The sequence below is a fragment of the Phalaenopsis equestris genome, unplaced genomic scaffold (assembly GCF_001263595.1).
Source record: "Phalaenopsis equestris unplaced genomic scaffold, ASM126359v1 Scaffold001263, whole genome shotgun sequence".
Classification (NCBI taxonomy): domain Eukaryota; kingdom Viridiplantae; phylum Streptophyta; class Magnoliopsida; order Asparagales; family Orchidaceae; genus Phalaenopsis; species Phalaenopsis equestris.
Window position 1 is genome coordinate 60,972 of NW_018165702.1, and position 16,017 is coordinate 76,988.

Genomic DNA, 16,017 nt, shown 5'->3' on the forward strand with positions numbered 1-16,017 from the left:
TAGGTTTTGTTTATGATGATCCTCACAGAGATAGATATATATGCAAAGTGTATAAAATAAAGTTAAAGTAAATACATATAGAAGATTTTAGTATTTTTATTTAGAAAAGATTATTGATACATATATTAACATATTATCAAATACATACATTAACATATTATCAAATGTTTTATAAAAATATGAAAGACTAATATATTATAAAATTTCTTATAGAGATGTGAAAAACCAACATGCATAATGATTTCTTTTTCTTGGGTTATTGTAGTTTAAAAGTGTGATTACTCTTGAGTTATCTTTAGAAAACTCATTATGTCACTTTAATAACTTTTTTTATATTTTGAGCTCTTAAAACAAGATGAATAGAAGAGAAACAAATGTGCATAGAAGAAGAGAACAACAAACAGAAATATACAAATGTATATAGGAGAAGAAAACAACAAACAAAAATATACAAATTTCTAATTGCCAATTTTAATTTCTTTCTTTAGTAGCTCTTTCATAAATTTTTTAATATTAAATTGTTAGTAATAAAAATAGAATAACAAAGATATTACTTCCACCGTCCGGCCATCCGTTCCGGTCTTAGTTAATTCTAAACCTAATCGGGTCGTAAGAGACCAAACATAGAAAATTATGACCCGGACCCTGCCAGAGATCACTGAAGTGGCATCACACTCCCAAGGATCACAGGGAGATGATGTTAGTGCGGCCTCAAATTTACAAGCTAACAGTTACAGAAGAAAAAAAAAAGATAAAGATACATTAAACTTAATCATTAGTAATTTTACTTATACGATTTCCATGATCCCTCTCTCCCTTGTTTTGTGTGTGTGAGTGGCGAATTTCCCTCTCTGTGATTGGAAAATGAGTAAATTTTTCTTCTATGAATTCATGAATCTTTACTTTGATCTCCCCTATTTGATTGCATTAAGAAGATTGGTAAATTTGTAAATAGAAATTTTTTGGTGGTCGTTATGTGTCGAATTAAAGTGAAGAGGGTTAATTGGTTCTAAAATAGCAAAATATAGATATTGCAGTCTTGTTGAGAACATTAAAACTTTTGCATGCCAGATTGTTCATTTAACCAAAAAAAATTGCAAATCATTTTTCTTACGCACAAATCAAACATCTTATCCGGAACAGGGGCAGAATGAGCATTTATCCAGAATCAACTGTTTTTCAAACGAACAAACCAAACAGTCAGCCAACTTATCCGGATCTGTTGCTTATCAGCATAAGCTGGATAAGCTGCAGCTGCCCCAAACAGACCTTAAGCGTCCTCGCTAATAAAAACCAAGAAATTTTTCTGACTAGTTCACCAAAAACAATGACTACTACTTTTTCACAAATAAGCCCAACTCTAGTAAGTAAAAATATAAATTTACATAATTCAGTTTAGGTTAAAAACCTTAGAAATTGACACAACAACGCAGCTGAAGCATACCTTCATGATCAAAAATGTTGCAGGCATTATACAGGAGAAACTGCATCCTGGATAATCAATAAATTAAATCAATACATGGTAGAAATCAAATCTGGAATTTAAAGAAGAGTGAGGTTGATTTCATCACCTGAACTTGAATGTTGAAATACTTACAAACTTTAATACTGGAGCGATAAAAAATTTGTCTCAAGCTACTAGTAAAATTAATGCTATCTGAAAATAAGTCTTCCATTTTGCTGTTGTCTCAAGTTCTCAATCAAAGATTGGTAGAAAGATTTAAATGATTTATCATTTCCCTGTTCAAAAACGGTACACATATAAGGAGTAAGTGCATGGAAAGAACTCAAAAAAAAAAGGGTTGCCTAAGCAGTTGTCTGTTTACTACACAATGAGATCAAATAAATTTGAAAGGAACAATGTCTCTGCTCAAATTTGATTATGCCAACGACGAGAAATGGAAAATTATTCAGATACATATATTCAAAGCAATTTCTTTAAGCTTTTATGAAATTTAGAACTGAGCTTAGCAATAGCTTTGGATATTCAAGAAGCCTTGAAGAACTGTAGATAAGTTTACAGGTAAATTTAGTAATTTAACCGAAATATAAAGAAATTTCTTTATCAAGTGTACTGTATGCAATTATCTTCAAAAAATTGTAAAGCAAACTGAAGCAAATTTCTTTATCAAGTGCACTGTATGCAATTATTAACTGCATTTGCAAGTGCAGAAAGCTTAAGTTAGTTATGATATCAATACGCATGTCAAAATAACACTGAGATAAAGCAGTAAACTTGACTTGTCAACCAAAATCACAAGAGCGCAGTAGTATAGGATCTTGGACTACATTCTGCTTCTTTTTAATGGCATTCCTTCTACAACGAGGCTAGGTTCGTAACTTGATGGCATACTAACCACTGAAAATCTAGAGGTTGCCTAATGCAAATGTAAATAAAACCACAAAAAATGCATATTTAAACGCAACTCAATAAAGAAATATCTACAGATGTCCTCTCTAACAGCTATGATTTGACTGAATGTAAATTGCTTAAAAGAATTTCGATAAGGAACCTGTAAATGTTGATAGTACTGCTCTGCGGAATCTTGTGGACAATGACCAGCCAGTAGGCCTTTGGAGACGAAATAAACAATGAAATCATCGCCAAACTTATCATACATTACCTTCTGGGCTGATAAGATTTCTCCAAAAAGAATCAGCTGACCAAAAAAAGAAAAAAAAAATGTTGCAAATGAGTCTAGATGCAGCTGACAAAAAGAAGAAAAAGTTTTAGCATACATGTAAATAAGTGGGTTACGTGCTAGATATGTAAATACATAAGAATTGTGTTGTATATATGTAAATGCCCCAAAAAAATATTCAAGAATTAAAATTCATGATGTGTATGCCAACGAATGGAAAACAGTATAGAAAGAGAAGTGCAGGAAATTTATGATTTTTCAACTATTTTCAGTCAGGTAGATATGATTATCTAGCACAATTATGACCAAGATAACCTATCTACACCCCTAAAGTCGAAAAACTTCACATGAAAAATTGGCTCTGAACCATCCACTTAGAACTAATATAACTACATAGCAAAGGTAGCAATTGTAGGCTAATAGCAGCAAAAAATAAGGTCAACAGAAAATGCGAAATTAAAATGCACCCATCATAATATATTTAAACATGCATCTTTTTCATGACAAGAAAGGGCTGCAAAATTGGATAGCACTCCTTGAACAATGTTTTAAGTAATATATATTATATAACTAAAGGTCACAAGTTTGAATCACACGACCACTCTCTATAAAATAAAGGTATGAGACTGCATAAATCAATCCTTCACAATCCCCAAACTGGCAGGAATCGTGAACATTTGGCACACCTTTTTAAGCCACGGACTCCTTGAATAAAACTTCTGTGCCAAGACAAAAAAGTGAATGTTCATCTAAGTATCAAAAAACTTCAAGAACATGAATTTTTTAACTTAACTACAATCATAATAATTTCATCCAGCATATAGAAACAAATGTAAACAATTACAAGAAAAAAATTTACTTAACCATTCATAAGAATGCATCTGGGAAATTAACCTGAATAAAATCAAAACTTCTTTCATTCATTCTAAGGCGCTTAGTTACTTGATTTCTTGAGTATCTTGTTAATTCTATACAAAAAGTAATAATCAGCATATCTTCTGAAATTGTTTGTTTAAATCTAATTGAAGAGTCACAATCTCAGGGTATTTTTTTTTGTTATTTCTTTCAAGGCTCTGTATTTATGATGGTTGCATCGTCGTATAAAAGCAGCAATCAAATATTAGTTGCTACACTCTCAAAAAGATCCCTTCAAATATTTATAGAAAACTTGCAGTATTAAGTTGATTCTAAAGCCCTAGGCAGATTCCTAAAAAACTAGAGGGTACAAAACGCCAAAGCCTATCCAGTATAATCCTTTACAAAGCAATTAGGTATTTGGACAATACAACAAAAAGGAAAAAAAAAAAAAACATACGCATGACTTGGACAAAAATATTTACATTTTTTAAAAGAAGTACAGCAGTAACATACAGATACTCCTACCGTATTAGCATCACGGAACTCGAATGACTTGTCCAAGACACTGTACAAGCAGCAATTAGATGCAAATTTCTCAATAATGAAGCTCCGAAAACCAGGAACCTGAATGGTTAATATGCCCAAAAATTCAGTCTTTTTTTTAAATCAAAGTTCAGTATACTTAGCGCAAGTACATGTGCTTCTTAGGGAAAACACCAAAGAATGCCAAAGAACATAAAAGCACTTGCACATAAAGATGCTTCATGCATGCAAGAACTTCTAGACACTTGGGCACAAGAATGCAGGCAGCTCTGTGAGTTTATGCAGTTACGCTTAAATGAATGTGCTTGCAGTTGTGTGTGCTTATGAACGATTAGGAGAACGTGCTGACAGAACAACTTAATATATACTGTCAAATGAAAATAAGGAAAAGTTACCCTGTCTTCATCAATATCTTTAGAGCACCAGTCTTTAATAAGTTTAACAAAAATCTGCACACAGATCTGGAAAAAAGTGTTGAATATGTATTACATCATCCTTGTCTTTTAAAAGGCAACTATTCTGCAGAAAAATGACAATAGGCATACCTTCCTCACTAGAACGTCTGTATGACTGCATGAGGTTAACAACAGTAACTGCATTATACCATCCAAATACCCCCTACTATTTTGTGCAAGTAAAACGGAAGAGAGCTCATGTGTTACCATAACATGAATGAAAGCAAATGAAATTTTCTGAAGTTCTTGCAATTCCCGCATTTCCTGCAGGAATAAAAAAAAAAAACTTTTTCATATGTGAAATAAAAATTTTAATCTTTCTTCTTTCATAGTGCCTTGCTCGATCATTCACTTTCTCAGGATGATATGAGCTGTAAACAGTGTACTAATCAATGTTATACAAGAAGTTCAAATGAAAAAACTATTTGGTATGCTATGGAAACCAACTTTAAAATAGTGTAGCCTAGTAATGAAAAACAACTTCAAAACAATGAACTTTCAATGCATCTTCCATCATCAGAAAATGAAGTCACGTGAGTCCTCAACTTCCACTAATTTGAAATGCGCAGGAGAAATGAATCCTCAATGAAGCTTATTCAGAAGAACACGGAAGTCAATCAGATGGAAGAACTCGAACAAATAGAATTTTGAAAAAAGAGTATTTCTGATCAATCTTTAAAAAAGATGTAGAGTTCTCTAAGAAACATCTCCAATGTCAAAATTTTGCTCCAAAGTAATTCTAAAGTTCTAATAAACTGCTCTCAATTTCAAGCTAATAGCCATTTATAGTTTGGAGTATGGATTTTATTAGTCATTTTCCTCCATCAAGTGGTCGATGTGGACTAAAGCAAAATCACTAGTAAAAATCTTGAGTAGAAATTATCGTAACTTTATCTGGTCTGACATCATTTTTTATATGATTTATCAATAACTATAATAAATAATAACAAGCCACAATTTTCAAACAAGAAGATTAATGAATTTTTGATAAAGCTAAATAATACAACTCAACTTGTTTCCATTATCCTAAAATAATCTGGCAACGGAGGTTGAAAATAAATAAAATTTGAATCTTTTGTAAAAAAAGGTTGAAGGCGCAAAAGCAAATAGATTAAAATTATGTCTTTCATCCTCTAGACTCTAAAACAACTCTAACAGTGACTGGGCAGACAACCTTCGCATTGTTACATTAAATAGAAGCATTGCTATCTGTAGAGTACAATTTGCACAGCCTCTGATAGTTGCGACTTCAATTTTTAAGAGGGAGAATTCAATCAATGAAGAGAAAATAAAAGAGAATCTAAATGTTGTGATAAAATTACTTGAAGAGCCCATAATCAAGCATCTATAAAATAGATGTCAAAGAAAAGGGAGAAAATATTATAATTCAAATGTAAGAGAAAAAAATAGTCAATGCAAGGAATCAAATGATGAGAAAATTGAATACTATGGTTTGATAATCCGTGCATAAAAAGTTAGGTTCTAAATGGGAAAGATCTTATGTCGTCAAAGAGTAAGTCAGACTACGGGTCTACTGACTTGAGTTTTCTAGGAAAAAAAAAAACCATAGATCAGAAGCAAAGATGATCTAAATATTTTTTTACACTAAAAAGGGAGAATTCTTTTCTAACTCTTTGTATAGAACTTTCAATATTTGAATGAAAAATTATTAATTTTCACATGAATATTCCAAATTGCTAAAATTGAATTCAGCGTGTGACAACATGTTGAGCTCCGTTTAAGGGCGAATTCAATAAGTAATAGCAAGGAATTTACCTCACTTAAAAACTTGAACTTGTCACTTTAGGAAAGTTTGGTGAAGAACAAGGGACAGTACTATAGATTTGACCTAAATTAAAAGTTTTATTTTGAGTTATTCAACCTAGAATTTTGAAGAAAGCTTAAATCAACATTAGAAAATATTCCTTCCTAAATGTGCGCTTTGTTGATTAAAGAGATATATATTAACGTAAATTTTGGATCGAAGTGATCTTAGCTTAAGGTCAAATTTAAAAATTATGAGACTACGTCATGGAGGAGAGCTAAAGGACCAAAATTAGACTATATGTGCCTAAAGAATTTATCTTTCAAACATTTTTGTTTGAGTCATAATATAAAGATAAAAATATCTATTAAATTTAAAAGCAAAATATTCTTTATATCTTCACAACAATCAAATTAGGGAATTATTCCTACAAAAATTTCAAATACTTGAAACTAAATTTGAATATTATTTTAAACTTTTTATTCAAGTCATTCAAGTTCAAAACTAATCACCGGGCAAAACATAATCAACACATGTTATTCTTTAAATGTATCTTTTAAAAATTTCAATGGCAAAACTTGAATTCCAGCCCCCACCACACTTACCCTCCATAAAAATTCATTCAAAGTTTCAGAAGTGCAAAACTCATTACCAGTAAAGAAGAAAAAAACCTTGTAATGAACGACCTCAATTGCTACCAACTATTAAATTTATAAATCATTATACTTGGAAGGAATGACATTCTTATCGATCAAATCATCCCAATGTTTTAAATTGTGCAATTAAATATTAAGGAATTTTTGTCCGAGATGTTTAGAGGCATGAGCTACAAAATTAATAAATTGTGCAATAAAATATTATAGTACTAAGTTCAAAGTATGTACTGAAAAGTAGTATATTAAGAACCTAATACAATAAAGTAATAAATTTTTCAAAAAAGTAACATGATAATATTCAAACATCAACTCATAAAATAAAAAGAATTATACAAAAATTAAAGTAAGATATAAGAATATAACAATTCAAAAAGTATTTGTTCGAACTAGTTTCTTTCTCGCTCATACTATCATCCATCAAAGTAAGAATATAACAAGCTATCAATGTTAGACATTCTAAATTCAAAAATCTCAATAACTATTTTCACCCAATGAGCCATCATTAAAATCATCAGCATAATAATTTATTTTCTCCGTCATCTCAACCTCATTTGTATCCATGTTATCTCATTCACCCTCAAAATAAATTTCAACCATCTTTCGCCTATTTAATCAATATCAATTAATAACAATATTTACTAGATTTGTTAGTAACAATTTTAAATCCTTAATTGTATGTTATATGTGCAAAAAAAAAATATTTCTTAGATATTTTATGTTTATATTTAATAAAATTTACATACATACCACACAATTGTTATGTATTTATAAATCTAACACCCAAAGATTGATATTTACACTTTGTCTCATAAATCTATGCATAAAAAGTTGTATTTCTTTTGTAACAATATAGTGATGGAAATATTTTTTTATGTGATGTTAAGGATTTGGGTGGTATGCATGTAATTATGAAAGTTAAGATGTTAGATATGTAAATACATAAAAATTGTGTGCTATGTACATAAAAGCCACTTATATTTGTTTTAGAAAAACCTTAGATCTAATTATACATGCCGTGTTAAAATTTAGGAAAGAAATGCCTTGATAGGGGCTCATATTATGCGAAGCGCAAGCCTCATCACATGCCTTCCTCAAATTCGGCAGATAAAATTTCTTTGTAGTCGGCAAACTAAATGAAAGTCTCTAAGAACTTATTTTAAAGTAGTTCCATTTCAACAGACAAAAAATAAGTAACTTCCCATTCTTTTCCTTTCTCGAGATATATCTATTCTTATGCGCCAAGATCTTAGCATTTTTTTTTAATTTTAACCGCATGGATTAAAGCCGACTCTTTTCTAGATAGATCTTCGATAAAGTCTTCAACGACCTTGATAGTTGATTCTCTTTTATTTTTCTCCTCTTTGAGATCATTGACTTTTACTTCACTCTACTTGATAGAGCTAACAGATTAATAACTTCTTTTGTTAATTGTTTGTAACCTTCGACAAATATATAATTTGATTGCCAACTCAAGTCATTAGACTTCACATCAATGAAGATCTAAAGAAGTAGTGCCCGGTTTAATGTGAGTTGTCATTAAGAATATGTAAAAAAGTTTAAGGCGATCAATGAAACTCAAATTCCAAGGCAGGATCAAAGTAATAATCTAACAAAGAAGCTTTGTAATTTTAGCCCCAAGTGAAAGAGCAAAAATTTTAGTCTTGGAATTATCCATATCATTGCTTAAAAATTCACTCATCAACACAAAAAAAAGAAATGCAAATACTACTCAAATAATTCAAACAAACTTTTTTTTTATCTAGCATTTTTTTCCATAGAAAGTTTATATGCTTATCTTCAATAAGATTAGTTTATAAGCTTATCTTCAATAATAATCTTCTAGTATTTGACTTCACATGTAGATCAATCGAAGTCACCAAAATCATTTGTTCCACAAAAGGTTTAGCCAAAGTCAACTAATCAATATTAACAAAAGGAAATATGTAAAATATAAATTTTTTATTAGTAAATTTAAATAAAATCTAGAGCAATCATGATAAAAATTAATGAAGCATCAGGCGCAACAATCAACTCTAATGAAAAAATAAAAGAACAGATTGTCAATGGCTCATAAAGAAGAACTAAATGCACGCAACCTACTTCAATCAAAAAAGCATTATTAAATTTGTCAACAGAAATCGCTGAATCAACAATATCAACGGGTCTTATTCATTTGCAGCTTCTCCCCAAAGAGTTAGTTATTCCTATCCTTTCAACATTCGCTCCAATTTCTCCTTCCTATATTTTGTAAGGATGTTTTGAACCCGTTGTTCTTATGGAAGATTAAATTTAGCAATGGGAATATTAGCCATTTTGAAAGGAGAGAGTTTTAGAGACAAATAAAAAAGCAGGTGAAAATTGAACAACGTTCAAATGAGAGCTCTACACTCACAGATATAAACCTATGGCTGCTGATGCGTACAAAAGGACAAATAACATCATTGTCAACACGACAACCGATCATGGCAAAATAATTTATAAAAAATTACTTATAAATGTAAAATATTTTACTAATTCTTTTTATTATCTTTGCAAAGAAAAGAAGAATAATTAACTTAACAAATAAAATAGGCCATTTTTAAAAAAGGTAAGTAATTTTGATGTAATAAGAATCAACATAACGAAAAAGATAGTCTATTACTCTTCTCACAGTTATCTTCCAAAGATCTAAAAAAAAATTACACATAAAATATCCTTAAGATGTGGTTCAAAAAACATTATGAATAACCCTACCGAGCCTAAAACATAAAAAATAATTACTCACCAAGAATATTATGAATTTGACATAACTTCCATGAACTCGCCAAGAGCATGGTGATCTCATCAAAGCATACTCAAAATTAAGACTCGTTTGAAACATAATCATCCAAAATCATAAGCTAGTCATTAGCCTTTTGACTTTCACTAGCTATGTCAGCTACTTCATCTACGCAACTACAACCAATGTGCTCATAACCTTATTTAAAGAAGATTTCATTCCAATTTATCATTAGCTGCCATTTTTTCATTTGTTTTATAGCAACAATTCAATCTTGCTAAATATTTTCTTATTTACATAGCTCAACATGTAGCATTTCCTATAGCGTTAAATCTCAATCCAAACCTATAAATATGGACATAGGGATAGAGCACGAGAAGGGCAATCTTTTTGTACTAAATAACATAATCTCTCTCTCTCTCTCTCTCTAATCTTTGTATTCTTTCTCGTTGAGCGTGCTAGTAAGGTTCTGATATCACCCATGGATAAATTTTGGATCCAACAAATATGTATAATTATAAATAAATAATTAAACTTGTAAAGGGAACTATAATCTATCATTGACCCAATTAGAGTGGCAAAGAATTCAAACGCAGTAATCCATGTTTACTAGAATGACATGAATTAAAACAAATAGTACTAATGGTCCAGAATAAAGCTATAATAGAATTTCTATGTTCAATACCATTTATCTAATAGAAATATGACATAACACCTAAATTACATAAAAAGATATTTTTCCATTACAATTGCAATTAAAGATCTGACATGAAAGGATACTCGGGGATGGAAACTAATCCTAAACTTCCTGGAACCGAACCAATTCAATAATAAATGTTAAAATAATAAATTTGTTTAGAAATGGATAACCATCAAGGAAAAAAATTCAGTAAAAATACTTCAGTTCCAGGATAAAGCAAGCAAAATGAGAAGTGGCTATGATCTTCAACAAGATAATATATATTGCATCTTATGGTTCATAGAAGAATATAATTTAAACAGTCAACAAAGACATTATATGGAAAATCATAGCAATAATAACTGTCACAAAAACGACTTTACATGTGATAAAAATTTAAATTACATCAATACTCCCAGTGAAAATGACACAAATTTTAGCTGTTTCCGGTATACAAGGCATTAATTAATACTTGATGTGTCAAAAGTTGTGTTTTAGAAGTGAACATGAATAGGCCAATATCCTGCACATCTTTCCTCGACTGATCTCCCATATGAAGTAACGGTAAAACCAAAAAAAGATAATCGGCTACATCAATGTTATTTCTTACAATAAAAGAGATGACAGAAAGAAGCTAAAAACTATTCTCAAGCTTATCTATAAAAACTAGTTAGCTGATACCATACAAATTATAAATGTCATAAAAGCTCTATTTGTTCAATTAACAAATAAATTTTACATCAGATAAAGTACTTGAAGTCCCATGCATGGAGCAGTTTATATGACAAATTTTACACCATATAGAAACACAAGCTTGAAGCTGCATGACACAAATTACAGGTTCTTTAACCTAAAAGTAATAATCATCCAGGAAGCACAACAAATCTTACATGGTATAGCTGAGGACAGAGTACACAAAAAGAGGCAAAAAAGATATTACAAACATTAATTTCATGCTTCATCCACATTATCAGATATAGAAGTGCAAACCATTTTATACCTCTGTATTGCTCGCATGACCAGAAGGGAACTCTCTTGATAGCGTAAGGAATACTCGGCTTGCTATTGTAGGGAATATTTCCTCCAATATGCTCTCCAAAGAGGTGCCAAATTTGCAAATCACTTGATTGAGTAGAACAAGTAAATCCACCATATCTTTTGGCTGCAATAACCATGAACACAGTGTTATAATAGCATAACAAATTTACAAGAGAATACATGTAACATTAAAAATGAAAAATATATGTACGTGGCAGTAAAATCTGAAAGTTGAAAGCTCAAGCTAATGAGAATTTGCAGAAACCCTCTAAATGGACATGAAGCAAAACCAACTTCAACAGCATGTAAAATCCTATTGCCTAAAGGCAAATTTATCTCGTATTAGCCTATGGCCAAATCGATCGAATCAAGAGCTGAGTGTGATGCCTCATTTAATTTCTCCGAGGGAGTCGAAGGGAGGAAATGGAATAGAGGGAGAGGAAATAAAGAGTTGAATAGAGGGAAGAGGATGCGAGGGGGGTCAGAATTCAAAGAGGTGAGTTCGCCCTTTAAATCATCGCAGTCTACTTACCTGTAAAGTAGAGCAGCTCTGGGGCGAAGGAGATGACACTGTGGTTGGTCTAGGAGGAGGTGTCATCTAGCAGCTTAGGGCAGCGACATGGTGCTCGTGTGCATAGGAAGGAGGAAGGCCACTTGTGGATGTGATCTGTCGAGCCACGATTGAAGGAGCAGAAGAAGAAGAACTTTGCAGCTCTGTTGAGAGGAATGAGCACTTCGTGTGTGATAGGAGTCGATTCTCGCAGCTGATGGAGGAGGTGACATCGAATAAGCAACAATTGAAGTTGCAGGAGGAAGAAGAAGGGAGCCCTCCTGTGTATGAACCAAATCAAGTCTGTAGGGAGGGTGGGGGGGATTGCATGCATGAGAGGCGCTTTCGATCGAGATAAAAGGATGATTTTAATTAATTAATTAATTAATTAATTGTTATTTAATAAAGATATCATGGTTTTCTTCCAAAAGTTGAACCGATTTGGCCCGAACCAGTTCACTTGAGAGGGGGCTGAACCGGCTCCCCTTAGGCGAGAATTTTTTCACCTTCTAATTTGAATTTCCCGCCCATCTCACTTCAATTTATATGTATTTTTTGGCCTTAAGAATTTCAATTTATGCTATTTTTTATTTCAAATTTGCGAGGACAGTCGTAGGCATCTTGTTTTCCCCTCGTAGATTGTATCCGACGAAAAGAGTGGTGCTCCCGCCAATCTCTATCTCCCGGTGGTGTTTATCCTTGACAACTCCACCTCCACCTTCCCTCCTTGCGGCCTATCGTTGCTGCCCAATAATCCAATCAGACAGTTGTTCCTCCCTCCCTAGGACTGCCATGGATCTCATCCAATCCACCCATCGCAACAGCAGATCCTAGACATCTCGCCATCCCAGAATCATTCGCAACTATCTCCCACTTATCCCTGGTTTGCCGCAAGTCCCTCCTGTATTTCCTATCTAGCCCCCATGAAATCAAGTCGCAGGTCACCATCCTCCCCACTACAGCCCTCTCTGCGAGACTTCCCAGCCCCAGCTGATCCCATAACTCCCCTTTCCCTTCCCTTTCTGCTACCTTAACTACACCCCATAACAACCCGCGCACTCCATTGTAGCATCACCCAAACCTCACAGAACTGCCGACAGCCATGTCCAAGCCCCAAACCAACTGCCTTGGGGCCTCCCAAGCCTCAACCTCCTAACGCTTCTATCGGCTGCCTCCACTCCCTTCCCTGTTATCACCGCAGAGCCTTCCTAAAATCATCCCGTCGACCGCCACCAATACATGCCCCTTCTCACTACTATCCACGAGTCATCTCGCATCCCCTAGCTGGAGAATCGTATTGCGTTGTATTTCTTTTCTTGTTCTGAGTCTCGGTTGTAATTTTTTTGAATTTGAGTAATAATATTATTATTCTTTTGTGGTTTTGGGCATTTTCGTCTCCGGTATCATTTGGTATCAGAGCTAGCTCAACTCTAATCCTATCCTAGGGTTTCCTAACATCCGCCCTCACCCAAACCACACCCACAAAAGTTTGTTCTTTCCTATTCCCAACCTAGCCAAAATCTTCACCTAACCCTAACTCCCCTTCGCTGATTTTCAAAATTAGTGACCATAAATTCTTTTGTGGTTTTGGGTATTTTCTTCTCCTGTATCTTTTGGTATCAGAGCTATCCCAACACTAATCCTATCCTAGGGTTTCCTCGCATCTACCCCCACCCAAACCACCCCCACAAAATTTTGTTCTTTGTTATTCCCAACCTAGCCAAAATCTTCACCTAGCCTTAACTCTCCCTGGCTGATTTTCAAAATCAGCGACCATAAATTACTTTTCTACACCCTCAATGAATCTCCTACACCCTCTCTCACCGTCCAACTCTAAACCCTTGTCATGCCCCTAATGAGATACATGTTTGAGGCTTCTCGGAAGGGGATATGACGAGACATCCGCCGACTCCGGCGGTTGATTACGAACATGGATGATGAATTCCAATGGGAGGTTCCCCTCAACCATGACTTGAATGGTCAAAGAGAAGACCGAAAAGACATGAAGACGAAATGCAAAACACAACGTCAGTTCCTACCAACTTACTACCACAAAAAATTGCAGACTCAAGCGTCCAAAGTGGAGAGACCGCAACACTAGGCGCTACCCCCCTTGCTACTATCCAACAAAGCCAATTCGCAAGTCTATCCCAGTCAGAAAATGCTGCAGGTGTCACAGGTTTGGACATGTGGAGGCAAAATACACAATCAGAGGAGTGATCTACTTCATCGAACATGGCATCAAGGAAAAGATGGGTAAAGACACCGCTGACGCTAAAGACAGTGAGGACATAAACGAAGAGAAGCTACTTCCAATTGAGGAGGATAAGATACACTTAGTCCTAGCTGAGCTTGTGGAAGAGACTCCATCCGACTTCGTTGTAAGTGGTCAATGTAGTTATGAGTCTGAGCAGCCCAAATCAAACACAGGGCCCCATAGAGAAAAGAAATGCAAATGTCTTATCTTTAGACCTCCTTCTAAGTTGTCCCTACAGAGGAAGGTCTGACATGTCAGAAATGAGGACATTGTGTGCTATGTCGACAGCATTACATGGAGTTATTAAGAGTTTAATTTCAGGTCAGCATGGGACACCTCGTCAAATGCCCAAACTGAAGAGATGAACCCCAACTTTGAAGTAGGCTCGAGGAGTTTGATGGGGATGAAAATTCTGCAATAGGATCTGGTTCCTATCTGTGGGGAGGTCTCTCCTGAGGAGCCAGTGAGAGTGGCGAAACCTGATTTCAACCCAAAATGAATTTCTCCTCACATACCAGCATATCTCATTTGCAACCAGTTGAGTACGAGGAATGGAAGAAACAAGTTACAACTAGGATGGCGATATTCCTAATTCGTGGAAATGCTCGCTTATCTACAGTTTCAACTCAAGTCGTGTCAAATGTGTACGGATACCTCTTCTATCAGAATGTGCTTTGGAACGACAATGACTACTTGTTCAACGTGCCAGAAGACTTGACGTCGTGCCACGAGGAGCCATAAGCTTCGACAAATGAGGTCGAAGCTACCCTAATCCCGAAAGGATCGCACGGGGGGTTTTTCCTTCCAAAAGCTGAACCAGTTTGGCCTGAACCAATTCAATTGAGAGAGGGGGCTGAACAGACCTTCTCCCTCTTTTCATTAGGCTGGAATTTTCCCTCCTTCCTACATGCATTTCTCGACCATCCCACTTCTATTTATATGTGCTTTTAGTTCTTAGGGTTTCAAGTTATATTATTTCTGATTTTAGATTTGCGAGGACAGTCGTAGACTTCCTGTTTTTCCCTCGTGAGCTGTATCCAACGGAAAGGGTGGTGCTCCGGCTGTATCCCTATCCCCCGGTAGAATTTATCCTCGACGACTTCCACCGCCACCTTACCCCCTTGCCACCTACCAGAGTTAGCCAACAATCCAGCCGGACAATTGTTCCTCCCTCCTTGGGACTATCTTAGATCTCATCCAGATCACCAGCAGCAACAGATAACAACCATCCCGCCATCAAAAAATCAACCGCAACAATCTTACACTTATCCCTGGCCTGTCGCAAGTCCCTCATGTATTTCCTGTCCAGCCCCCATGAAATCCAGCCGCAGGTCACCATCCTCCCCACTACAGCCTTTTTCGTGAGTCTTCCCAGCCCCAGTTGATCCCCTAACCCCCTTTCCCTTCCCTTTCTGCCACCTTAACTCCAACCCGTAACAACCTAAACAATCCACTGTAGCTTCGACCAAACCTCGCAGAACTGCCATCAGCCATCTACAGAGCCCAAACCTGCTGCCTTAGGGCCTCCCAAGCCCCAACCTCCAAATGTCCAACCTACCCTTCCACCGGCTACCTCCTCTCCCTTCCCTGCTATCACTGCGAGCCTTCCTACAACCAACGCGTAGGACGCCACCTAGACCTGCCCCTTCTCACTATTGTCCACGGGTCATCTTGCCTCCCATAGCTAGAGAATCGTGCTGTGTTGTATTTCTATTTCTATTCTGAGTCTTGGTTGTAATCCTTTCGAATTTGAGTAATAATGTTATTATTTCTTTGGTGATTTTGGGTATTTTTTTCTCTGGTATCATATATATAT

The 16,017-nt window shown here is 34.9% G+C and overlaps 1 protein-coding gene across 3 annotated transcripts in view; it reads right to left on the minus strand.

The window, feature by feature from the left end:
• Positions 1-1,444: 1,444 nt before the first annotated feature.
• The window catches only part of LOC110033707 (exportin-T-like), a 26,274-nt gene continuing 11,701 nt past the window's right edge, over positions 1,445-16,017 (minus strand). For 2 of the 3 annotated variants that reach the window (XM_020737763.1, XM_020737762.1), the window contains exons 8-14: positions 11,357-11,518; positions 4,589-4,762; positions 4,439-4,504; positions 4,014-4,124; positions 2,514-2,660; positions 1,572-1,740; positions 1,445-1,491 (exon numbers count right to left, since the gene is read on the minus strand). In XM_020737763.1, the coding sequence (XP_020593422.1) occupies positions 1,654-1,740; positions 2,514-2,660; positions 4,014-4,124; positions 4,439-4,504; positions 4,589-4,762; positions 11,357-11,518 (747 nt within the window). In that variant the 3' untranslated portion in view covers positions 1,445-1,491; positions 1,572-1,653. The remainder of the gene's footprint in view (positions 1,492-1,571; positions 1,741-2,513; positions 2,661-4,013; positions 4,125-4,438; positions 4,505-4,588; positions 4,763-11,356; positions 11,519-16,017) is intronic. The other variant, XM_020737761.1, reaches the window with a different exon arrangement.